General features: G+C 42.8%; 2 protein-coding genes across 2 annotated transcripts; both read left to right on the forward strand.

The window, feature by feature from the left end:
* The first annotated feature begins 412 nt into the window (after positions 1-412).
* On the forward strand, positions 413-9,509 carry LOC118213115 (Golgi-associated plant pathogenesis-related protein 1-like). The gene is made up of 6 exons (XM_035391813.1): positions 413-673; positions 3,160-3,204; positions 4,496-4,705; positions 5,527-5,604; positions 7,564-7,713; positions 8,598-9,509. Exons 1-6 carry the CDS (start codon positions 655-657, stop codon positions 8,603-8,605), a joined length of 510 nt encoding a protein of 169 aa, XP_035247704.1. The 5' UTR covers positions 413-654; the 3' UTR covers positions 8,606-9,509.
* Positions 9,510-12,837: 3,328 nt separating this feature from the next.
* Positions 12,838-23,512, forward strand: glipr2 (GLI pathogenesis-related 2). Its single transcript, XM_035391812.1, has 12 exons — positions 12,838-12,936; positions 15,656-15,682; positions 17,589-17,798; positions 18,030-18,107; positions 18,320-18,517; positions 18,897-19,007; positions 19,189-19,398; positions 19,746-19,823; positions 20,016-20,213; positions 20,563-20,781; positions 22,112-22,189; positions 22,479-23,512. Exons 2-12 carry the CDS (start codon positions 15,676-15,678, stop codon positions 22,640-22,642), a joined length of 1,551 nt encoding a protein of 516 aa, XP_035247703.1. The 5' UTR covers positions 12,838-12,936; positions 15,656-15,675; the 3' UTR covers positions 22,643-23,512.
* The last annotated feature ends 3,175 nt before the right edge of the window (positions 23,513-26,687 follow it).

Here is a 26,687-nt window from a genome sequence, read left to right on the forward strand (position 1 = left end):
ATTGAAGTGCAGTCTATAAACTTCCTCATTGTAGAAATTCTAGTGAAAAGCAGCCGTGAGATAAGGCTATCTGGAAAAGGGTCGTGGCCTTGCTCCAAAGAGGGATAGGGTTAGAGTGAGGATTACAATAAACGGCGCAAGTTCGGAGCTAGGCTACATCGCTTTGAAGCTAGACTGATGCAATTTGGAGGTGCGCCAGTAATACAATTCTCAAAATGGGTGGGAATTTAAAAAAATCATATATACGCACTCCAACAGACAGTTTATAACATTCCCTAATGCAACGGTTTGCATGGGAACACCTCTACAATGTTGTCCCCCAAATAGGCTACAGAATAATCAGTAATCACTTGTCTGTCTTTTCTATAGCCTACAATAAAATAAGCCAGAAGACATGTGATCTGACTCCCAATATTAGGCTACAGAAAGTCGCGAATGGACACTCGTCTTCAATTGGACGAGCAAACTGATGGTGTAACAGTAGGGTATCAGATTTCAACGCTGAATTTTCTGTCTTCTGTCACTGACTTGTTTGCTGGCTGGGTGTATTCATTCTTCTAGAAAACGTCTCAGGTGACGACTCATTTTTTAAGTAGAAGCAAACTCACCCGAAAAGCACTTTTTCTTCTCTACCGGAATTTGTTGATCACTGTCATGGGGCAACTATGTACAGGTATGTGCATCACTGCAAATATTTGAGGAAGTTCCGGTGAATTATTTATAGAAAAATTATATATAGGACAGCTTTCTCCAAATTCGTTGGGAATTTTTACGTTGTAGCTTTGCGTTACGGGCGCTAGAGTCTAGATGGACAAAACTAGTGTATTGTGTACGCAACAAGACGGTTGGATTTTTTGATACTGATTCTCCAACCCAGTTCCTGGAGATCTGATATCTTATAGGTTTTAATTTCAACCCTAATTTGGTACACCTGACTCTACTAATTAAATCCATGAGCTCTCTAGCTGTTGAATGAGGTGTGCCTTGTTAGGGTTGGAATGAAAACATAGAGGACGGTGGATCTCCAGAGTTGGTTACCACTGATCCAACAGAACTCATCTCGATTTGCGAAGACACTCACCTGTCGGGGCTGAGAGTAGACTAATCGGTCGGTAAAAAAATGCAAGTGCACCATGAAGGATGGAGTTTTTTGAAGTTCGTATCTACGTCTGAGCTTTGTTAAGACGAAGGTCCTACGGCTATGACGGAACCTCTCTCTCCCTTCCATAGTTTCGAGATGGACCCGGGCGAGTCGATAGATATATTTTTTAAAAAGCAAACAAGCCAGACGTATGCGTTGCTGCGGCAACCATTTTGCTTTAATTATTTCTTTTATTTTACCTTTATTTATCACGACAGGTCAACAGAGAAATCACTCTTCTAGTGATGGCATGGGGAATCAAAATGAGTAGGGAATCAAAAGACTTGTGTAGCCAATCAGACGTATACTGTGTGATGACCTAAGTATGCCACTTTTGCCAAGGTTAGCATCCTTCCTCTGGGTCTCATAACGAAGCTCACTGGTCACGTTTATATGCACACGGTAATGCTATTGTTGTCGGCACTACGAGTAAGGCAATAGATTCGTTTTTTGCCTCTGCAAAAGTGGCCTGTCCGTAATACTTAAGTTTACAAGTAAATAATATATAATTTGATTAAAATGTAGCATTAAACTGTAGTAGCCTAATAGGAGGGGCCAGATGCTTTTGATCCTACTGTTCTTTACCCACTAAGTCTCGCCACTTGGGCAAAGTAGCCTATGCCAACTGTCACAATACGGCAATATTATACGCTCGTCTTTGCCGCATGAATTTTTCTTTTGCAAAAGTCATGTCTTCAGTTCATTTTACTTGCAAACTTGTTGGAAAGCAGAAGACGGCGCATTCAAAAGGGGTTACATCAGTGTTATTTGGGTAGCGAGGTACCAATCCTGCCACCTCGAGCAACCAGACGAAAATGAAATTATACGAGAGGATGCGCCCAGCCATGCGTCCACAAGTTTGTGTGGATAAGTGCATGGATGGAACCACTCGTGTAGTTTTTGTTTTTATTCTTTGGGGAAAGCAGACTTTAGTGTTTCCCACCGAATGTGGACTTGTTCGCCTGTTCTAATGAATCCCAACTCTTTTAAGTTGGTCGGAGCCTTTCCTTTCCTGTCGGAGCCCTAACTGCCATGAGCCTTTAATAATCTGGAGTTTGGAAGCTAAATGGTAAGAAACACATGAGATGAAGATATTTTATTTTCTATTATGAAAACCAGACATGGACCAGATTATTATTAATTATTTGAAGTATTTACTTTTAAAATAAAGTATTCACCAACCCAGTGATATGTCATCAGAGTAGCTATCGTAGGCTTAGGCACCATCTACTGAGTGAAAATACAGCAAAAATCTAATTATTAAATTGTGTATTATTGTTTCACAACACATTTTCTGCATAGTGTAAATATTTGTGGGCACATAAACACCAGTAACACACAGTGAGGTATGCGTTTCAAAAGGCACAGGGTTGGACATGTCCCTAAAGGCAGGGAAGTCCTCACCCTTTACTACTGGTACAGGATTTTCCTCCAGCACACGTCTTAATCTGTGCGCTGAGGTGAGTGGTTGTACAGGTAAGGAAGCAATACCCTGTGCCTACCTTGGCCCACCACAGAGATGTGCAATCCTGGTTGCTGCCCTGACTACGTGCCTCTGAACAGGAGCAAACCTGTCTTAAAGGAAGGTCAAGAATGCTACAAAACAGAGACCCTAGTGACAGGAGAGCATGGTTTTATGAACCCCAATAATGTGTGGAGGACCGGTGAGCTGTCAGTTATTGGCTTGTTTGAGCCAATCAAAAGAAGATTGGTTCAAATTAAGAAGTACTGTACCACTTGCTAGTTGTTTGCACTTTCTAGTTGTGCTCGTTTTCGGTTTCGTGAAGCCTCGCGCTTGCATCACTGAAAATGTTTTGTATCTTGAATGCAGGTTGGTTACAACTGCTAACCGAGCCCAGACCTTCTTAGGTTCAGCTGTTGTGCAGAAGCCAGCGAGTGCCATGGCTACTGACCAAACAGCTCTGCCTGCTGCTGAGCAAGCATGCTTGAATTCCATGAGATAGTATGCAAATAATGCAGATAACATTTATTTTTCCTGTTTTTTGTTTGTCTTGCAGTTACAAAGAAAACTGGATCTACAAAAGATGAGGGATCCACCAAAGGTTTCCAGTCTTTATTTTCTTTTCTTGTCTGTTGTTTTCTTGTCTGCTTCTCTAACTCAAAACTCTTCTTCCATTGCTGTCTGTTTTTAATGCTAGAAAACCTTCTCACTTTATAAAACTTGCTCACTTTCTAGTGTTTTCATCAGTCCACATTAAATACTGCACAGCTTTCCCAACTATGCCTACTATGCTATAGTACAAGAACTGTAAAAATGGAAATGATACTGTTGGGATTTAAATTTGGTACTAAGGGAGTATGATACTCCGTCAGCATTGTTTACAAAATGAATGTCTGGCCAATCCTGTTAGCCTCTAGGCCAGATAACCAAATTCCTACAGGACTGGACAGACAGGACACCACATAATTGGTTTATTACCCCAACCACAGGTGTCTGCAGGGGGATGGTAGGGAGAGAGGGTGTGCACTAGGGAAACACAGATGTCTCAGTACATGGTACAAGCTAAGAAGCAGGAGACCCGGCACAAAGCACACAGAACATACCTTGTGAAGAATACCGTAATAATAATCCTGACTGGAGTACCCCAGTTCTCTGGGTGACCTGCACGGGCAGGCCTGGAGATACCTGTTCTACACAGTATTTAGCCTGCTGCCAAGCCCGGCCATTAGCAGCCCCTGGGCTTCCAGTGTGTCGTGATGAGCTGTTCCCTGCAATGACAGTATCCGCCTGAAACTTTACTTAAAGTACTTTAAATGTTGTTCTTCGCACAAACTCAACCATGAATGTTAGCGGTGACCGAGAACCTTCCACAGACCGTGGCAGGGTTCGAGCGTGTCCAGCAACCCCACAGGGTGGGGCGCGAGCGGTCATAGTGGCACCTGTAGACAGTAGGCCACCAGCTGGCGGGGACTGTACCTGCTTTGTGCATTCCGAAGCAGGTACATTGCAGACCGTAGGGCCTGTCCACACATGGGCACACTGCCTTGTTATCAGGTACCAGACAGTGGGACCCATGAGGCTCTTCCACGCTCCCTTCCCGTCCCCACCTAGCACAAACTACTGTGTGTTGTGTATTAGCTGAGGTTATTATGATATTTAATATATTTCGTTCTTAATCTGCGTGAGTGGAATGAGTGTATGGCCATTGGTTAACATGGTTAACCCCATTAGTGCTTTAGATATGTTGCAAGGTCTGGGAATGTTGTTAGCCAGGTCTGGGACGCAAGCTCATAAATCAGGCGAATGCAGTCGTGTTCTTTCGTTGTAAGTGTCTCTGGTTTTTGTAAATAAATTGCAAATAATGTTCTAAATAGAGTGTCTTCTTATGACAGACAGCAGCTTTGAGAAGGAGTTTGTGGAAACTCACAACACGTATCGCAGGAAACACGGAGCACCGCCGCTGACGCTGAGCCGAGACCTGTGCAAATCTGCGCAGTCGTGGGCGGATCACCTGCTGTCCGTCAAAAAGATGGAGCACAGCGAAACCGACGAGGGAGAGAACATTTACTACGCCTGGAGCTCCGCCCCAAAGAAACTCACAGGTGCGCGGCAAGCCGTTTGATCACAGGACGTCTCTGACTAGAGGCCAAGTGACTGGTTCAGGATATTTAAAAAAACTCATTTTACTACATATAAATCTTGAATATATACTGTAAATTTCACCCGCTTTCATCTAATGTGCAGTCCAAAAGTATTTGGACAGTGACAGTTTTTGTTGTTTCTGTCCATACTCCAGCAAATTGGATTTGAAATGAAACAGTGAATACACGGTTAGTGCAGACTGTTGGCTTTAATTTGAGTTTTGAGTACATTTTGGTTTCACCATGTAGAAACTACAGCACTTTTTATACAAACCCCCCCCCCCCCCCCCCATTTCAGGGCACCACAATGTTAGCCATATTAATGCGATGTAAATGAAAGTAGTCGTGTTTAGTACTTTGTCGCACATCCCTCGCATGCAATGCCTGCTTGAATGGTGCGGCCCATAGACCTCCCCAGGTACTGAGTATCTTCTCTGGTGATGCCCTGCCAGGCCTGTACTGCGGCCATCTTCAGCTCCTGCTTGTTTGGGGGACCAGTTGCCTTAACTTTTCTCTTCAGCAAATGAAACACATGTTCATTTGGATTCAGATCGGGTGACTGCCAGTCAAGAGTTTTCTCTTGCAGCCACCAACACCCCCACTCCCCACCCCCCAACGGAGTAACGGTTTATAAAACGGACGGATGATGAATGGGTGGACATTTGTGATGGTATTAATATGACTAAGGGAAGCATTTTGTACACATGTTTTTAGTGCTTTGTGTGTTTATCATTATTAGGGTTTATCACTGTCATTATGTTATTCTTTTGCTGTGTTTGCAGGAAAGGAGGCAGTAGACAGCTGGTACAGTGAGATCAAAGATTACGACTTCAGCAAACCGGGACCCAGTATGGACACTGGTAACTCCAAATAAAATTTTGTGTACACATAGCCAAATCAAATGCTGTAGGAATGAAGTCCCACTAACCCTGACATGGATGGAGCCACAGTCACCTTTTGCTAACAAACACTCAATAACTAGAACCAATCCTATCGCTTAAATACAAGAACAGTAGACTTGTTTTTGATTAGAGGTGGGACCATCACTCAAATTAATTGTTGGGCTATTCACCAGCAGATTCTTAAAAGTTTAGCAATGTAATCAGGAAATCCAAAAATGTTTTTGCAGTGCATGGTAACTGCTCAAAACAAGCTTTAAGAGTGTTGTTGTGTGGGCTAGCCCGACTCCAGAGAGAATGTTTGTGAAGCTTTTAAGTGGGTTTGCTGCTGTGAAACAAGCTCACAATTCATCCACCCGTTTGACGTGATTCATTATTATTTCCAGCGAAGCCAATGGAGCTTGTATACGCCTATTGTGTACTGGACATGATGCCCACAACTCGAGTGCTTGAGTAAAGGCAACGCCAAATCAGCTCTTAATCATTTACAGAAAATTGTAGAATGCCCCACCCATACGTTTTATGAATCCTTGGTACCAGTATGTGATGTATTGTATATGTCCTGGAGTCTGTAAAAACTCAAGCAGGCATCACCAGTCAGATTTAAAAGTATGTATTTACGCTGGTAAGAGCTGGCGGTGCATCTTTTACGATAGGGGTGTGCAACCCTGGTTTCTAAGAGCAGGGTCGTACACCCCTATTGCAAAAAAAAGGCACCACCAGCTCTTACCAGCAAATACACCGCTACGAAACTGCCACTCAGTTCAGACCCCAGAAACCGGGGCGCAGCACTTAACTGGCCAGTTAAAGCGGACGATTACGCGGTTAGTTAGTTCACATCCCTGGTTTGAACCTCCCCAACGGTTTCTTGGGTTCAGAGTGTAAACAGAAATCCTGTGGCTGTTCGGGATTATGAGCTGCGGAGCCCTGTTTCACAACTGACGGTGCTGGCGGGCCTTTCAAGTGGCAAGCCTGTCAATTACTGTCCCTCTGGCCCCGCCCCTTCTGGTCTAATAGTATTCTGGAGCACTGCCTTTCCGCACGGCTCATTTCTTGAGAATGTTCGGTATTTACAGCACCCCAGCTGTATTTTTTAGTAATTGCCCTGCGGTTGCGAACCAACCTAAAATGAAAAGCCCTGTGCAAATGAAATATAATTACAGTGAATGGTCATAGTAACAACAGTATTGGTTGTAGTATTTTTGTGTTATTAGTCAACATACGGTTGTTTTTAAAAGCCCAGCTATGCGTCTCGATGCACATTGCCGTTACACAAACTGGAAACATCATATCAAGATCTGACACCTGTTCAAATCTGTTTCACGTTTGTTCATGCAAAAATAAAATTAAAGTATGCTTCCGCTTAGCAGGAGCAGTATCTGACCATGCAGATAATCTCGCTGAAATGTGAGTGTTCTAGATATTTGCTGCACCCTGATAAAACAGACCTCATGGGACCATTTTCATGTGGCCTCATTGTGCCACAAATTTACCCTAGAAAAATTCAACAGGAACATCTCTTTTCAAATATAACCCCGCGGTTGTTCATGAGCTTAATTTCCATCCACAGAGCTTAATTTCTGCATGGTTTTATTGAACTACTACTTCTACCAAAGTACACCAACCGTGAAGTCTATATCTGCACAAAGTCTGGTGCAGGCGGATTAGTTTGAGACTTGACTGGTGGTGATGTGATGGTCATGCGTTCTGTCACGTAACCGCCACTCAGCTTTCATACTCGTCCACTTGCGCGAGACAAAACTGTCTGGATGGACAGATGCCAAATGGAAACATACCGTAATTTCATTTTTGGGTGAACTGCCCCTTTACTTGACATTATTACATTACAGACGTGTTGTAGGAAGAGCGTCGTTGAGCGCACAAGAAGCTGACAATGTAGCCCTCTGGTGTCCCCGACAGGGCACTTCACCCAGGTGGTGTGGAAGAGTTCGGAGGAGGTGGGGGTGGGTCTGGCCACCGACGGAAACACTGTGTTTGTGGTGGGCCAGTACAGCCCTGCGGGGAACATCACCACTGTGGAGTACTTTGAAAATAACGTCCTGCCAGCAGGTAAATTAAATGTGAAAAGTGTGCTTTGCATGAAAGGTCACAGGGTGACAGCACAATCGTTTTGGAGAGAATAAAACAAGTAATGAAAGAATCTAAGTGGGTCTAAATAGTTAAATATGATCACTGCCACTGTTTTTCTATTTATTTATTTTTTTGGTACTTAGCACAAGAGGTTAAAAAATTACAACTCTCAGGTGTTCATTAGACATTATTTTTTCATTTTAATAATAGCTTTAATTTGCTTATTCAACTGACCGTTTTTTTCCAGAGCGCACAATGCCTAGTCAGCTAGCATACAGTGCCCACTAGTGGCCTACTGTCAGTACAGCTGTCATCCATCAGCATTGGTAAATCGGCACTGCAGTAGCCTGCTAGTGAACAGTTAACAGTTAAAAGTAAAGCTAATTTGTAAAAAAAAAAAAATGATAATAATTAAATTACAAATGAATGCTAGTGCAGATGCAGAACATGACTTTCTATACTATACTTACTATAAAAACAAATCATCAGTGTAAAACAACAATACTATAATAGACATATTGTCACACATATGTCCTTCACTGGAGAGAGGATATTAGTACATAGTCTGCAGTGCAAGAGTTGTGTCATTAATTATGATGGGCACCAGTAGTATAGCAGTACTGGTAAAGAAGTCAGAAGAGGGATGTGCACTCAGGCTAGGCATAAAAGGCTAACTGAAAATCCAACAATAATAAAATGATTAGATTGTGTGAGATTACTTATTACCATTGACCTTTATTTTCACAACATGTTTTCTGTAAATTGCAAATGTTGTTCGGAGTGGTTTTGTGTACTGTATGTTTCTAATCTTTGTCTCTCGTGGTTATTTGTACCCTTCCTCACTCATGTGTCCTGTCCCACAGTGGGATGAGCACCTGTGATCCATCAGAGGTGGCAAACCATGTGACGGGTGACAGCGAAGAGGCCTAAGCCCAGAGGAGCTGAATTTGTTAAAAAAAATGGGCTTCTTTTTATTGAAATTATCACCCCGTCCTTTTTCGACAAAAGAACTGTCATCTCTATGGTTAAAACATCGTCCTCACTGTCTTGTTTTAATGAGAACTGTAGTCGTCATGACTCCGATGTTATCCTCTCTGTCGCTTTTCAAACTAGAGGATCATATTCACTTTCACTCCAAACTAATCAACCCATTTCAATTCACCAGCGCCTTGTGTGACAAATGTGCCTCGACTGTGAAATTATAGCCCTTCATCTTTGCCCTTCTCTGGAACTCTGTGGGAAGAATGCTGCCTCACTGGTTATTAAGCCTTTAACTGCCAGCTCAGCTGAGTGATGTATTTATTTGTGTAATTAGGAACATATGCAAAAGGCAACGAACAAATTAAGCAAATAAATATAATTAATACGCAGAAATATATGGACACGTAAGCTACATTTGGAAACAAAAAGAAGCCCAATCACTGCCACTGTTAAAGGGTTAAATAATTTTTTTTTTTTTTTAAACAATAACAGCAACACTGTTATTGGTTGGCTGGAGCCATGCCTACTTATTGAGTGGGCACAAAAACCGGAGTTACATTTATAAGGTGTGCCTACTTTCCACAAAAAAGAGGCTAATACCAGGAAACCGAGAGTGGAGTACAAGCGAGCCAATAAAGTACAAGGAAGCCTGGCTGAAAAACTGTGGTGCTGTTTTGATTTATCTTGCCTTTCTTTTTCTTTTTTTCTGGAACTCGTGAGGGTGAAAGGAGACTTTTTCCATTTGTTTGTTCATTTCACTAAATGAGCAAACTCTCTCTCTCTCTTTTTTGACAATAAACACCGGTGAAAACCGAAATTACTGTAACACCCTGTGTCCGACTATTCTGTCCCTCTCAGGGGTGTCAACTTGCGTGTGACAAGTGCATTCTCATATTGAGATTTAGTGTCCATATTTGCAGAAAGACAACACTCGCCAAGTCAAGGCAGTTTCACCACAGTTTCCCTAAAGTTGCTCATTTTGCCAGTACATTATCAGGGCCATGTTTCAGAATCTGAGAGGTAATGCACAGAGGCCCTTCTCTGTTAATTGTTCTCCCTAAACCATGTTTCATATAACCCACCTTTTAAAAAGATGGCACCTCCCCTGTCCTGGTTTCTGTTCTGTGAGGGCTGATAGGTCTGTATGTGAAAGGTTGCTCAGGTGAGTCTTCATAATTCAAGGTGTGGGCTTGGGTGGGTGTCTGTCACAATACACAATGTCCCTGTTCTGGTTCCACTGAGTCATGTACTCTATGCCTCCCACCCTCTCCCCAAGGTGGTTATGATATATTTGTGGTGGAAACTCTAGAGGCCACAAATGTGAAAACCTAGGATAGACAGTGAACTAGTTTAACCTGTCAGGGAAAACAGGTTTAACTAAGATGTAGAACTTAGCAAAATACCAAGATTGCAATGCAAAAATTTTAATAGCAAACAATGTAACAACAAAATCAATGGAAGTGCAATTATATCGTGGCCACAATAGTCGCACTGTTGGTAAAAGAACCGCTAGAGAGAGTTGGTGGGTGAGCCAAAGTGTGAGACTGAAGAGGTGAGTCTTCAGTCAGCAATTGAAGGTGGAAAGTGGTTCTGCTGTTCTGACTGATGTGGGGAGGTCATTTCACCACTGGGGGCCCAGGACAGACAGCAGGCATGACCTGGAAATGCAGGCACCCAGAGGCCCCAGGCATGCTGAGATTGCAGAATGAAGGGGTCTAGCTTTTCTGGAAGGTTTGATGATCGCCGAAGGTAAGCCAGAGCAGTCCCCTTAGCAACCCAGTAGGCTAGCACCAAGGTTTTGAATTTGATGGAAGCCGCAAGAGGTAGCCAGTGGAGGCAAGTGAGAAGGGGGGTGACATGAGAATACTTTGGGCGGCTGTAGATCAGGTGAGTTGTAGTATTCTGTTTGAGCTGGAGGGGCCTGGTTGTGAAACTGAGGTTTACAGCCACAAAATGAGAGCAGCCTAATTAAAAAAGAATACAACGACAAAACTATTCAGATCAATAAAGGAACCAAATTCTTCAATATTTGTGCATTTTGAAATCGCTTTCAAAATTCTGAGTTCTGAACGATCGTCATTCACGATGCACCCATGTCTCTGAGGTTCTACTGTATTACTAGTAGTAAATAGTGAGAAATCTCTGTGGATCCCCTGTTGAGACCAGAGCTGGGTCATGCTTCTCCACATGCGGTTTCTTTACTAGAACTGCCACTGGTTTCCCCCTCCGCGAGCGTGGCTTCCTTCCTGTGACTTTGCAGCGCCTAATCGCACGCCGTCACAGCAACGGCAGTCACTGACACCTGCCACGGCAACGGACCAAGGTGCTGCACTTCTGCGACCAGTTCTCACGACCCGATCGGCACCGATTCCTCGTCATCCCCTGAACATGGCGTTCAGCTTTTCGGGTGAGTAAAGCCACGAATCCGCCCGAGAGCTGCACGGCTGCAGCACGACGCGAGCACGCATGAGGTCTGCACACTTTCAGTTCTCATGCCTCCTCAGTGTTCGGGGACATCTGCACTTAGCTCTGGCTTATTTAGTAAGTTAAAATGTCCTTTAGCCAGGAACGTCAACTGAGAACTCAATTCCCTTCTGCAGGGGTTACTCGGGAATCAAAGTGGGTTGAGAGTTAGGGAATGCAATGGTAGCCAATCAGAGGTAGAGGGCGATTTGGCGGTCAGATACAAGTCTAGGTCTGCCCAGCTGGGGTACTTTTGGGGCTGTATGCAATTTTTGCTCCAGACCCTTGAGCAGAGAGCTGTTTTTGTCTAAAGTAGATTAATGTGTCGTGCACAGCCACACGAAGTATAAATGAGCCTTAGTGGGGTGTGGCACAGAGCGGCACTCTCAGTCAGGTTGCGGTTAATCTCTACACTCTGAACTCTTCGGGTTTTGAGCTCGCAGCGTTTCTCTTGGTTGAGCCCCAAAACCCTCAAGAACCACCCTCCCTTCCTTCACATGATGTACATGATCAGACGAAACCATTACAGTCAAAACCTCACTTAGTCGATCAGTAGTCACTTCAGATCGGTGAAATGATGGATGCTACTCTCTCGTTACATCTCAGGCAGAAGACTGTGACCTCAGCCTCAGTCTCCTGACTGAGACAGAAGGACAACGAGTGAGATCAGCTACCTGCTAATCTTAAGATGGAGGAGCTATTATGTTACCACATTCGTTTTCAAATCAGGGGTGTCTCACTGATGACACAGAGTGCAGCTTGAACACTGAAGCCACAAAGCTGAGCTGAGCTGTGCTTAAAAGCACAGTGTGCACATCTACTGCGTTCAGCTTGAGTGCCATGCTCCCAGCGGGGGAGTCGCCATTTTAATCCACAACCTTTGAGTTATAAGACCAGTTCCCAAACCATCATGCTACACTCCTGCCTCTAATACCTGGGCACAAACTTGTTGCCCCTCTCTGTACTTCCTATTCTGAAGGCAGATTGCAACACAGGAAATGGAATCTGTGACCACTGCAACACTACAACACATAGCAACGCAGTGTTGTCGAAACAACATCTACTTACAGGAGCTCAAAATGAAACTCTTTCTTCATGCACTTTTCTGTTCACTAGACAGTTTGTGTGTGTGTGTGCATACATGCATGTATAAGCATAGATCTGCATGTGCATGCATTTGTGTCAGTGTTGTATTTTTTGGTCAAGGGGGCCATGGGATAGGTTCTGCTCTTCTGCTGATTCCCAAACGTTGTGTGAGCATATATTCATATTACTAGGAAATACTTTTCTATTGTTAAGATTTAGACTCCAATCAGGCAAAAGTGGTTTAATCTTAGAGTCTGACTTTCAATTTTAACATTTTTTTCACTATGGGAAGTATTCCATGGGGGCACTGTAATGATTATGGCAAATTTGATTGGCTGATTACTTGCATTATTGACATTTATAGAGAAAGTACAAATGAGAACGGTGTGTGAGTACATGTATATGTACATGTGTGTGCGTTTACATATATGTGTGTGTATGTGTATATGTTTGCACGAGTGTGTTTTTCGTTATTTTTTTTGTTTTTAGGTGGGATAAAATAAGGACAGGTTCTAGTGCCCTTAATATTTATAGAACTGCAGTACATACGTGGGAAAAGAGAGAGAGTGGGTGAGAGAGAGAGAGAGAGAGAGAGAGAGAGAGAGAGCGAGAGACTGCAGACTCTCAAGCGCAGAAGCTGACGGGGCCTTAAAGGAAGCAGAAGTGAAGCAGGTGTGTACACGGGCTGTGTGTGTGTGTGCGTGTGTCTGTCTGTGTACGTAATATGATGGATGCTACCGAAAATGTTGATGAATGATTCCTTAATCACAGCCTTCCATGCGGAGAAGGCGCTTGGCAGAGGCAGGCGAGACGTACAGTAACTAGGGTCATTATTCAGGTGTGTGATTTCACACCGGCAGCCCGAGTGTGTATGTGTAAATAGCGCGCGGAAGGCAGCGCGGTTTTGTCAGCATTTGTTCCCTGCATGCTCTTGTTGTGTGGAAATGGCTTTTGCCGGAATCTCTGTTCTGCTGATTTTATTGCACCTGCTGAGAGTCTGACTCTTAGTGAGATCAATTCAGTGCACTTGTCTTGATGATTATTGCCTTTGTAGAGGCTTGTGTCCGCAATACAGTTACTGCAGAAACTGTTCATTCATATTGCAAGGCTGGATAACTTTAAGAAGGTATATTAGACTTAAGATTAAATATTATAAAAATAAATGAGCAGTCAGCAAGAATACTGCACCGATACACCGCTTCTTGTCAACAAACATCCAAGATCAGATCCAATCAGAGCTCATTTGAGCATAAACAGCTGGAGGAATTAGATCATTTAGCAGAGACCCTGTTAGCATGCTTAATAGAGGAAGCAGGCGCGTAGTGGATTCTCCTTTGTGCACTGATTACACAGTGAAAATGAACAAAACATATTTACTGTATGACTCACCTGCAAGGTGCAATCAGCTTCAGTAGATATCAACTACCAAACCCTAAATCAAATATACGGTGATATAGTAAAATAAAATATATCATCAGGATATTGCAGCAATGGGCAATATATTTGCAAATATATTCATTATTTCTGCTCTTATTGCTTGATATTGCAGTAGGCCTCAATTGGTAAACAAGCATACATAAATTTCAGGATACTCCATATTTACAAATAGGAATGCTGTATATTATTTGAATAAACCAGAATAAGAGCTGTGTAAAGCAAACAGACGCAGTTGTCTGTTTCTGTTTGCTGGTACGCACCACTAATGAGTGTCGTCTTTGCAGCGCAGCTTGACAACAGCCTAATGCACCATAATTTATGTATTCTACGTTCAATGGACCATCTGTTATGTGCATTAACTTGTGAAGCACTTTGGGCTGCAGTGCACTGTATGAAAGGTGCAAAACAAAGTTAAACAACAATAATAATAATGACAAGGACAACCATGATGACAACAACAATAATAAATAATATAAATAATGCAAAGGGACTAAAGAATGGGCCTGATACAGACAAGCACACACACCCACCCACCCCCACCCATCCACACCCACACACACACAGAGGAACATTATAATGCACCCTACAGCGCTACTGCAATACTGTGCACGTTGCTTATGGGGTAGACGTTCAATAGAATGGTGTGGTAACCAAATGTGTGCAGTAGGCAGAACAGCAAGTGCATGAATTTTATTATTTTAAAAAAATATAAATTTGTCATCTCCAATTCCGCCCAAATTTGGAGTATTCGCAAACTGTGAAAACTACCTGGGAGGGTGAAGGCAACTCACGAAACACTCGGTGCCAGCCAGCTGCTTCTTCTCACACCGCAGCCACAGGCCGCGGGGCATGTGGACAACAGGGAGGGAGGAGACCCAATTGTATGCGTGTGCAGAGAGAAAACCACGGGTGCCTGGACAGCCAACAGGGTCGCTTGAGCTATGAGGGCTGCTATCCCCACAGACTGAATCCTTCCAGTACATGCACTGTGTGATTTAAAGCCAAATCTGCAAGGCTCCCAGCCGCAGGCACCAGTGGCTTGGGCCGGATTCGATCCAAAACCGTGTTGCTCGCTGAAGGAGTACCACCGGTGAGCTGCTTAGCAGCCCACAGCAGTCACATAAATAATAACGGAAAATAATAGCAGGTAGCGGGCTGAAATGATAATGATAGCTGGTTTGAACAAGTGACCACGCGTGGCTTTGACTTTGATGTTATAGTGCCTCACTGAAGAGGGGCCAGCTGCCTACCGTGGCATCTGGACAGACTGCATCACTTTCTCTCATCTAGCTACACCCCACCCCACCCCACCCCACCAAATCCCAGCTTCCTGGATCGTCATGGTTATCATAATCAAATCTCGTCAGTTAACCCCAGGCTAGTAATTCAGCTGATTATTAGCTGTGCAGAGCTGTGATGCAGAGGATCGTGGGTAGTAAGGGGGAGGGAGATTGGCATTTTTCCAACTATTAGTACTGAGCTGGGAATGAGGAAGAGCACGGGAGAGGATGGGTTGGGTAGTGTTAAGACATGCACTTAAGAACATACACATTTAGGCTTGTGTACACTGTAGGTGCGGGAAATAAGGTGTGGAAAGGTCTGCTGCTGCTATTAACCTTGCACTTAGATTAAGAAACACAGAGCTGAGGGCAGGGCTGCGGGGGGTGGGGGGTGGAGACGAGGGGGAGGTATTTGGCATACATATTCGCTGGCAGGTCTTAACCTTTCCTTCCTCTCACTGGCTGAGAGCGCCGCTGTGATTGTGATAATGGAAATGCTAATGTTCCCAGTAGCCTTTTCTCTTTCAGGTGAAATGTGGATATAGATATATTATTTCATACTTTTTTGAAGGGAGGAAGAAACTTCATAGTACACCCAACATGCCCACAAACCCTTGGATGGCCTGGCAGAAACGTTTAATTAATGTTCCTGTTCTTTTTTCTTTGGCTTGCAGTAGTGACGAAAAACAGAACCATGACAGGTATGTTCATATCCTATATTTCCTTCCATCAGCATTATTATTTTTTTTTTACATTGTGTTTTCTATTTAAAAAGTCTCACTACCATTGCATTTACATTATACTCATTACAATTTAATAAACACAACTTAATAGATAGATTTAGAAGCGAGTTTCATTAGAAGCAGTGCCAGACATTGCTTACAACATTCCCAGACCAGTGAGAACATGCACAACATCACTAAAGCACTGAAGCAAGTTAACTGTGATAACCAAGAACCCAAATACATATTGTGAATACATTGAGTTTGCATCTATATCGAGCCACATCAAAAGAAAACCACAAAAACTGCCATTAGAAACATAATTACTCATTACAACAGACTAAAGTGCTAGGCTGTGGGGATTGTATGAGAGCCAAGATGCAGTTTAAAGAGGTGGGTGGGTCTTCAGTGTGCATCAGCAAATTCTGCCGTCCTGACCATGGTCTGGCCTGGGTGAAACCACAGCAACCTTCAAAGCACTCTGTGGGGAAATGACACCTGGTACTCTCTGTACACAGAGACGTCACTGTGCGGGTCACACAGCCTGAAAGGTCACGAAGCAGAGACAGAGGGCCAGGTTTACCAATGAAACAGTCACAGCGCGAAAACATCAGCAGTATTGCGGTGCTGCAGTGGTCGCAGATACTGACACTAGTGACTGATTTACAAAGACTGTTTCTATCCACACAGCCAAATACATTAAACGGCCTCATTCACAATTTTGCGGTGGGAGACGCCCATAAAAAGGGTCAGAAACAGTATGACATGCTTACTCATCCAGACTACAAAGCACTCATAAATGAGTACGGACTGTATTAATTGTTTTTTTTTTTTTTTTTACTAATTAGCAAAACTTCTGTGGTTTGTCCAGATGCACTAACCACAATTGCCTTTAATTAACTGTCTGTAACACTTGTATTCTAATATCTCAACTCAGGGTTTTTTTTAGTATACACAGAAGTACATAGAGGTAGAGGAGAGTCCGTATAAACATGGATTTTGCTCATTTACTCATAAAATATTTGGCCTAGCACAATGAAATTTTACTAAAAACAGCTTTGGCATGCAAGTAGTCATTACCCGTAAGTAGTCAATTCATAACTTAATGAAGTTGGATACAATTTAAACCAATGTACAAGAAGTCCGATGTAACATTCATATGACCTAGTCGGTACATTGTAACAGAATAACTAACAGTAAATGAAAACGCCTTATAATGTAGGCATGGAGGTTTTTTCTGCACATACTAATGTTAATCAAGCAAACACATTTCCAATGGTAATGTGAGACCAGCCACATCCTCAGATTATGAAGCACGGGGTTTTATTTATGAGAAAAGACTGCGCAAACATTGATACCCAAGCAACTTCTCATCACTGAGGAAAGCTGCTTTTATTTGTTTCTTAAAGCCCAGGTAAGCTTTTACAAAGCAAATAGCCTACTATACAGACCAATCTGGTGTGTGCTTATCATAAATGCCTGTGAGCCTCAACACAGCAAGCAGATTAGCTGAACACATTTAATATTAAACACTGTCAAACACGTCGATGAGTAAAATTAATTTATGTAACAAATATTAAACACCATTTAAAATGCCTAAGTTCTCCCCAAAAGGACACTGCATGTAGATGGTTTTCTACAACATCTAGTGTCCCTAATATTCAAATTTGAAGCAGTCTCCACGACGGCCCAAAGGGAAGCATGCTTCATATTTTCTGTGCGATCTCCCCACCACTTCAGTCCCTTGTAAAGATCAGGTTCTTATACATCAAAACATGTCTTAATGTGGTGACAGATGTGGTTGAAAGCTTTGGTTTTTGCAGGAATCAGCATTGCAAACCCATCTCATCACAGTCACAACAGTTTCTTGGCTTTGTTCACGCAGAAGGCAGCTTTGAGAAGGAGTTTTTGGACACGCACAACACGTATCGCCGGAAACACGGAGCACCGCCGCTGACGCTGAGCAGAGACCTGTGCAAATCTGCGCAGTCCTGGGCGGATCACCTGCTGTCCATCAAAACGCTGAAACACAGCAACACCAAGAACGGGGAGAATCTGTACTACACCTGGAGCTCCGCCCCCAAGAAACTTACTGGTGTGCGGCGAGCGGTTAGATCGCAATTCCTCCTACAAGGGGTCGAGTGACTGGCTCAGGATAAAAGACTAATTTATTACAAAAATGTGAAATACATTTATACAGTTTTGATATAACAAAATAATATATACAAATGTAAAGTGCATTTGTAGTGTGTTGCTACGTATTTACCGTGTTGATTATGTATTTTTTTTTAATAATTGCTTTGTTAATGACTGCATGTTTTTATAGGAAAGGAGGCAGTAGACAGCTGGTACAGCGAAATCAAAGATTACAGCTTCAGCAAACCGGGATTCCGATCAAACACTGGTAACCTTAAAACAAATATTGTGTACAATGTCATCTAATAGTTAAGGATCTGAACCAGAAGTTTGTTTTTTAGGCCAAAAAAGGCACAAAGGTTAGGATACTATGTGCTGAGTAAACATTTGACATGATTTACTTTTATTAGCAAGAGCAGCTCTGAAGCACTTAGGCTAATGTGATGAAGCTGACAATGTCGCCCCTGGTGTCCCCAACAGGGCACTTCACCCAGGTGGTGTGGAAGAGTACGGAGGAGGTGGGAGTGGGTCTGGCCACCGACGGAAACACTGTGTTTGTGGTGGGCCAGTACAGCCCTGCAGGGAACATCACCAACCAGGGCTACTTTGAGAATAACGTCCTGCCCGCGGGAACATCCACGCAGGAACGTGGGCAAGATAAGCCGAAGGGCACAGCAGGTGAAGGGACAGAACCTGAGATCATTAAACCCATTACACTCCATTATCACCCTGCAACAGGATAGAGTCATATTTTCATAACAATCTTCACAAAAGATTGTTAAATTTCTTTGCCAGTGCGATAAAAATATGCACTTTAATGCCATTTTTTGCCCTTTATTTTGTGCCCCACCACAAACTCAGGCACTCTATAGGCACTGGTACCATTTTAAAAGCATAATTTTAGCATCGGTATCGGCCAAATCTACGCAGAACCCATGCCTAATTCTCTGTTTAGAGCCCAATAGCAATAGTTCATTATTACAATTTTGCACATTTCCTCTGATGATTTTAATTTGTTCCATTATTTGGTTGACCCTAATTGGAATCGTCCCTCCAGAACCCTACAGGTCCACCTGTGATTCACTGAGGGAGCTGAAGGTCACTCACGTGGTCCTTAAGGACACTGCCGTGAAAAGTAAGGAAGAAAGCGGTGTGGTCACTCGGCCAGGTCAGTGGTTCTTCTGTCTGCCTCTAATCCTCCAGTCAAGCCTTCGGTTTGAGATCTGCGATAGCTGAGACACCGTAACCCCCCCCGTCTCTCTCTCAGTGTACCTGTCCCTGTGTATGGATGTCACGTTTTTTTGTCTCACAGTCACAGTCAGGCTGGTTTCTTGGCTTTGTTCACGCAGACGGCAGCTTTGAGAAGGAGTTTTTGGACGCGCACAACGCGTATCGCCGGAAACACAGCGCTCCGCCGCTGACGCTGAGCCGAGACCTGTGCAAATCTGCGCAGTCCTGGGCGGATCACCTGCTGTCCGTCAAAACGCTGAAGCACAGCAACACCAACAACGGGGAGAATCTGTACTACTCCTGGAGCTCCGCCCCCAAGAAACTTACTGGTGCGCAGCGAGCCGTTAGATCGCAATTCCTCCTACAAGGGGTCGAGTGACTAGTTCAGGATAATAAAAAAAACAAATTTATTATGCAAAGTCATGACATATTTATACAGTCATGGTATGTGACTAAATGTCGCAATCATGTGCAAATGTCTAAGTTAATTTTTTTTGTGTCATATGTTTATCATGATGGCCAAATGGTTTGGGATAAAATACTGATTGCTATAAATATTCACCGTTCTCCTATGTGTGTACAGTTCTCCAATTGTTCTAAGTGACTGTTTTAGAGTGTTATATATTTATTGTATTATCATCAGCATCATCCCTCATCATTATCTGACTGTTTGCAGGAAAGGAGGCCGTAGAACAGTGGTACAGTGAGATCAAAGACTACAACTTCAGCAAATCGGGATTCCAATCAAAAACTGGTAACTTCAAATTAAATAAGAGTGTAGACAAATGTCTAAATGAGAGGTTGTGGGGTTTTAGACAAAAAGGCTAAAGCCATGTGCTGAATAAATATTTTACATTATTAACTTTTAGTCGAAACTAAGAGCAGCTCTGAAGCGCTTAGCCAATGTGATGAAGCTGACAATGTCGCCCTCTGGTGTCCCCGACAGGGCACTTCACCCAGGTGGTGTGGAAGAGTTCGGAGGAGGTGGGAGTGGGTCTCGCCACCGACGGAAACACTGTGTTTGTGGTGGGCCAGTACAACCCTGCAGGGAACATCACAAACCAGGGATTTTTTGAGAAGAACGTCCTGCCCGCGGGAACATCTGCACAGGAACGTGGGGAAGATAAGCCGAAGGGCGCAGCAGGTATACTTCGGTATCACCCTATATTATAGGTATATAGCTGCTCCCCATCTGTAGGGGTGTGTTTATATTTTACTAGACTACTTATTTTGTTGTAATGCTGCTGTTGACTATTGACTATCTATCTATCTATCCATCCACCAACTGTAAATATGAGGTTGTTCTGACTGAATATACATTATTGGTGATTGTTTATAAACTATGTGCATCTATAAGGATGAGGTGATGTTTAAAGAACTTAAAATGACCAGGAAAGATTGGTACTCAAATATGACATATCTGTTCATCAAGAAGCTCATTTCAGTGGCTACAAGTCTATCTACTAATCTATTTACCTATTGGATCTGTAAAGATGTGGAGCTGAAGAAATTCAGGCAGTCTCTGCTAGAGGCACAGAACACTTATCGGAAGCAGCATGGGGCGGAGCCTCTGAAGCTTTGCCCTGCCCTCTCCAAGGAGGCGCAGGATTGGGCCGCCTACTTGGTGACCATCAAAACTCTGAAGAACAGCGATGAGGAACATGGGCAGAACTTCTGGAACCGTTGGAGTTCCAACACAGCGCCCCCCACAGGTGCATTTTGCCTCCATCATTGGCCTGATAAAAGTTCTGTTACTGGTGTGGATCAGAGAGTGGGGCGCTTGGAGAATAGCCCTTTAAGGACCCTGCGCAATCAAAATAATTATTTCTAATAATTCTTAATTTTATAAATAAAGAATCAACAAACATAAATATTATGACAGATTCAGATTTTAAATAGGCTTTTTTCATCCAGAAAGCAAAACGATTCTTTTACTGCAAACCATGGAGGATTTGGTCATTGGGCGACCATGCATGTGGCAAGTAACATTATGTTTTACATTTTAACCCATCAGCAGTGTGACCATCTAATGGACTGCCAATCAGAAGTTAAATTGCCAGACCTCCAGCTCTTGTACTTAGCAATGACATACTTTTGAATTTGAAAAAAAGTTAAACTAGGCCCATCTTATTCTGTGGATTAAAGAACACTTTAAATGATTGCACAGGGTCTTTAAGGTGAATGTGGGATTTAGCATTTAATTTTTGGCAGCCTGGCTCCCAGACAATTAAGCATATCGCTAATGAGTTAGAAAAAAGGATCTGAAAAAGAATCTTTGAGCTTTTTGGTTCATTGAATCAGTGATGTATGTTGACAGGCCTAGCCCTTTTTGTAATGAACATAACCTAACATTTGTTTGTTTTGCAGAACTAACCACCCCCATTATATTTATAGTACATGAACAGTTGTAGCTTACCTTTTTAGTGAACAAAAACAAAAAAAAACAAAAAAAAAAGAGCAAAATGCTTCTGCAAGTGTTAGGTCAGTACTGTTTAATATTCAAACAGTATTGTACTTAGAGTTCTTCTGAAGTCAATTGGTGTGGCAAGGATAGGCTAACACGTTTGTGTACAGTTAATTAATGCTAACATGCTAGGTTCAGGTTGTTTAAGGCTAATGCAGTATCATAAGTCTGATTAATGCTACTATGCTAGGTGTAGAGCATTCATTTTTAGGCTAAAGCACACCTTGTTTTCACGTCCGTGGTAATAATGGGATTCTTATATTTCATTGCATATTCATACGGATGAGGTCCGATTAAGGTCCGATTTACGTCTTTAGTGTATTACGTCTCATTTAGACACGCATACATCTACTAGTGTGTTGACAGCCCAAGAATAATAGCTTCCCCATTGTGGGAGCTGGATAAAAGTATAATGTTTTGGTCATTTTATTTAAATGAGAGTCCTCACTCAGAGGGTGGCCCTTTTTGAGACGATAAAGATTACGAGGTACAGTAACCCCAATACTCAGCATAAATAGCATAATAAGCCATAAGCACAACAGCAGAAATAATAATGATGAAACTCTTGTGCCCTGCAGGTTCGGAAGTGGCCGAGGTCTGGTACAAAGAGAGTGAGAAGTACGACTTCTCCTCTCCTGGGTATCAGAGTGGAGCAGGTATGATGCAGTGACCCTCACACTCAAATATCATTTCATATTCAAATATGCTTTTTGCATAAGATAACTTCTCAGAAGCCAAGAGCAGCCAAAATAACCCCCCCCATCTCTAAAATAATAATAACAATTATAATAATATTTCACATTCAATTGATTGCAAAGTGCTTTACAGTAAATGAGGTGAAAATCACCTGAACTGCCACAACTGTGTAACACCCACCTGGGTGTTGCAGGGCGGCCATTTTGTGTCAAAATGCTCAGCGCACGCTTCCCTGTGCTCTCTCCATAGATTCCTTCACTCAGATGGTGTGGAGATACTCCAGAAATGTAGGCATCGGGCTGGCCACCAATGGCCAGGGCCTGTTCATTGTTGTGGCCTACTACGACCCCTGTGGGAACATCCCAAAAAAAGCCTACTACCGTGACAACGTCCTGGCCAAGAAGACAAAATAGATGTCAAATAGAATGAAGGAAAGAGGGCGGGGTAACAGATAACTAAGCCATGTGATAGGAGTTGCCATGCCAACAGTAAATACACTGTAGGATACATATATTTTTTAAAATAATGAGTTACAATTCTCTCTATGTGTTAGTTTTTACAATAAAACATAATGGGCAGGATGTTAAAACTTTTAATCATTATTTTCAAATTTTTGAAAGCGAAGCTCTTGATCTGCTTCAGTGGTGTGTGCATGAGAGAGTGTTTTAGCAATCCAGCACGTCAAAGTGTTATGCTGTTGTCATTGGAGTCTGTCTTGAATTGAACCTTGAATGCTCTTATTTTGAACAAATTCTTACAGTTTACTTGTCTTACAAAATAGCCACTAGATGGCAGCTTGGAGCTTCTGTTAAATACTTGGAATGCATCACTGTAATTGGAAAAATAGGTCTCGCTCAGACAGACAGTATTTCCATTCATGATTATACTGTTTCATTGACAAAATAAATAATTGCACGTTTTTACCTCTCTTTCAATTCGGTATTTCATTACCAACATTTGTGCATATAACAATATTGCCAAAGTATTTAACAATGAAACAAGACAAGCAGAATTCATTAGCAATAGAAGACAACACCAATAGAAATAAACAGTCTCTCTCTCTCACACACACATACACACACACACACACAGAGTAGGGTTCCTCTTTCTGTCATCCCCACAGGAACAGAAAAGCTTTATATCAGCACTATGAGTCCAGACCGGATTCACATGATCTCACATTTCTCTGCCGTTGTTGTTCATCTGAGGGAATGTTCCAGAAAGATGTCTGCTTGGTGTCATTTGTACCTTTTGAAATAAATACAATCAGCTAAAAGGTTAAAGCATTTGTCTCCTTTTGTTTGACCACAGAATGAGTGTGATAACCGAGCAAAAGAGTAGTAAAACTCCATCCAGTAAGCTAACCTTTGTGTTTTGCCCTGCGATTGAATACGTTTGTCTCTGGCAATTCATTGTGTCATCAATGCGGCCTGGCTGTACACAGGTGTGTTATCCACACCAAACAGAGTTTGAAATGTGAGTACAGTTTCTTGACCACACAATGGGCCAGTGTTGGGCGGCAGTGTACTATAATTGTTAGAAAACGGGGCTCATAACTCAAAGGTTGCGGGTTTGATTCTTAGCCAAAATATTATCGTTGTACCCTTGAGCAAGGTACTTAACTACTTCAGTAAAATATACAGCTGTACAAACATATTGCAGGTAAAAACATGATCTGTGTAATAGCATCCGAAAAACACTACTGGCCCGTAGAATTAAAAGGCCTGTAGCTTAAAGCAGACTATGTACACGTCAAAGCCAGATAAAAATGTTTTAAATAATCAGGACTAAAACAGTAGTAGTCATAGAGTGTGTGAGGGAGTGAGGGAGGGAGGGAGTGGGGATGGAAGGAGCGAGTTTTCTGCGCTAACCTCCACTGACGTGCTTAAGCTTGGGGAGCTGTGGGTGAGGGGCAGGGTAACAGCAGGAGGCCGTGAGTGGGAGCAGGCTGGGGGCAGGGCAGGGCGCTCCAGCTTGTTTTCAGTTTTTGCGCGACACAGAAATGAATCCCCTCCCTTTCCTACCCCAACCCCCCACCGTCCGCCCTCCCCCCGCCACTGGGCCCCAGGTACGTCGTCCTTGCCGCCAAAAAACCCCCGGAAAAACAGCCGGGCTTGGCGGGGAGATGGCTGATTGGCTCTGCTAGCTGGAGCATAAGCTGATTGGGTAATCTGAGTTTTAAAAACATGAGCAGGGCTTTAGAGGTGGAGTGGTGAAGGGGGTTGGGGATTGGTTCAACAAACTTGACATTTATGAAGTTCTGTCAGTAAACCATGTATGGAATGTCAGGCAGGCAACTTTTCTGGGTCTGCAACCTTGAACAGGACTACAATAATCAAGGAAGTATAAAACTGTGCCGATCAACCCGTCTCGTATCATTATATAATTTCAACAAGGAGCAGATACCTCTATAAAGAGATCATACACTCACTTTAATGAGGATTGCTTTTATAATAATGACTGCACAATATTATTAAAAGGACACATTCATTCCTTCTCTAATTTGGATATCTTCATCAGGAAAAATGTACACCAGAGTATAACCTCTCTGCTCTAATTGTTTTTGTTGGATCGGTTCAAGTAAACTTTCACACACGCCTGTGTGAACATGAGCTAATTTTCAAAGTGAATTTAGTTGTAGGAAGGAAACGGTTAAAACGAGATGTCACCGAGAAGGCACAGGAGGCCCACTTATAATCAGTAACTGTGAGATTAGCAGAAAAAACCAACAACGTGTACTGGAAACAAGTAAGTACTACGAAACGGCTACCCTTATGTTTACACAGCCCTAACATTACTATCCCAGGCAGAAATTCAAGAAAATAAGACACAATATAGCTCAGAAAAAGTAAAAAAACCCATCAATAACAGTGAAGAGTTTATATGCCATTTATCAATATATAGTACTATATTTACACAATAGTACTTTATCTACCGTAACCGATGAGCCTGTGCATTGTGCCTCAAAGCAGCCCTAATATGACACCACGGATGTGAAATATGATCTCCCTCTCCCCCTCCCCGTCTCGAGTACAGTAAGGTAGATCAGTGGTAATACGATCCAGACGTCGCCCTAGTAACCCAGACCCCGCCCATCCTACCCCACAGTGGGTGTCAAAGTGCATTCTTTCGAAGCCACGCCTCTCACCGCGGCCCTATTGTTCACAATAACCCAGTTCCCATCGGAATGCACACACCTGCGCAGCTACATTTTCATTTTATAATGCAAAGGCAGAAAAAAATACTTATGCCCAACTGAAATTATATTTTACACACAAGTATGCAGGAGAAACAATAACCCCTTCAAACAGAGTAAGGGAGTCCTGTATGCTGTGTAATGCGTACATAATGTTTCACTCACACACACCTTCATCATTTGTCTGGTTTCTGTTTCAGTTTCATAATGCAACCCACTATGGGACACATTACATTTACATTTCAAATGAATGTTTCAATATTGCTGAAAATAAGCGGGCCATTGCAGGTCTTATGGCTAGTTTATGCTGGTCAAGCTGGCCAGAGGTGGAAAATCCAGATTCGGAAAGTAAAAGTCCTCCCCAGTATTTTGTTACTAACACCTGGATTTGCTAAGTAGTGCAATTCTTCAGTCAGGAGGTAAAACTAATAGGTAAAATCAACTGGTTGAGTTCACGGGAAGAAACACATGGCAGAACTTTTACTTTCTGACACCTAGACTTTCCACCTCTGAAGCTGGTGAACTAATTTGTATACTGCTAGCCTGAGAGTTCAAGATGGTGAACTTCCTCATTATGCAATACCAGCAAAGGAGTCAGAAAAAAACAGCCTGAGCTGGTGACAATCTGACAAGCTAGGGGAAGTGGGTTATGATCCGAGAGGGCCGATGCGTACGTAGCTTCTCATCTCCACCAATTACGCCTGGCTCAATTATCCATGCAAACCTCTGCCTGTTCGCCCGTACGTTAGATCAGTTTCATGTAGGGACGCAAGAACCATTTTCAGCTGTCGTTCATTAGCTTATCAAATAATTTGGCTAAAACGTCAGAGCATGTACATGATTGGGATGATTAAATATTAAGCTGGCATAAAATTCAGAAATGGATACAGCGCTCCTTGCCCCATTTTGCGACTGACCATCCTGAACTGGTCTGTGTTGCAATTTCCAGCAGGAGAATACAGCGGAACCCAAAAGCTTTAGCGTCTTAGCGTCTTAGCTTTCTTTTTTTGGCACTTCCATTACCAGTCACAAAATGAGGTTTGTGTGTAAACTAGAGATACTGCACAGCAAATGTGTCCCTTTCCCTCACAAACATGATGGAAAAATCGAGCCTGTCTGGTGCCTTTGTCAATCCCGTTTCAGAGAGACTGGAAGAAAAAGATTGTGGTGAAACACTCTGAAGGCTGTTTATACAATAAAGAATTATGTCACATTGTGCTAGTTATATCACACTCACACAGCCCTATTTGCCTAACAACAGT

This window comes from Anguilla anguilla, chromosome 14 (assembly GCF_013347855.1).
Source record: "Anguilla anguilla isolate fAngAng1 chromosome 14, fAngAng1.pri, whole genome shotgun sequence".
Lineage (NCBI taxonomy): Eukaryota > Metazoa > Chordata > Actinopteri > Anguilliformes > Anguillidae > Anguilla > Anguilla anguilla.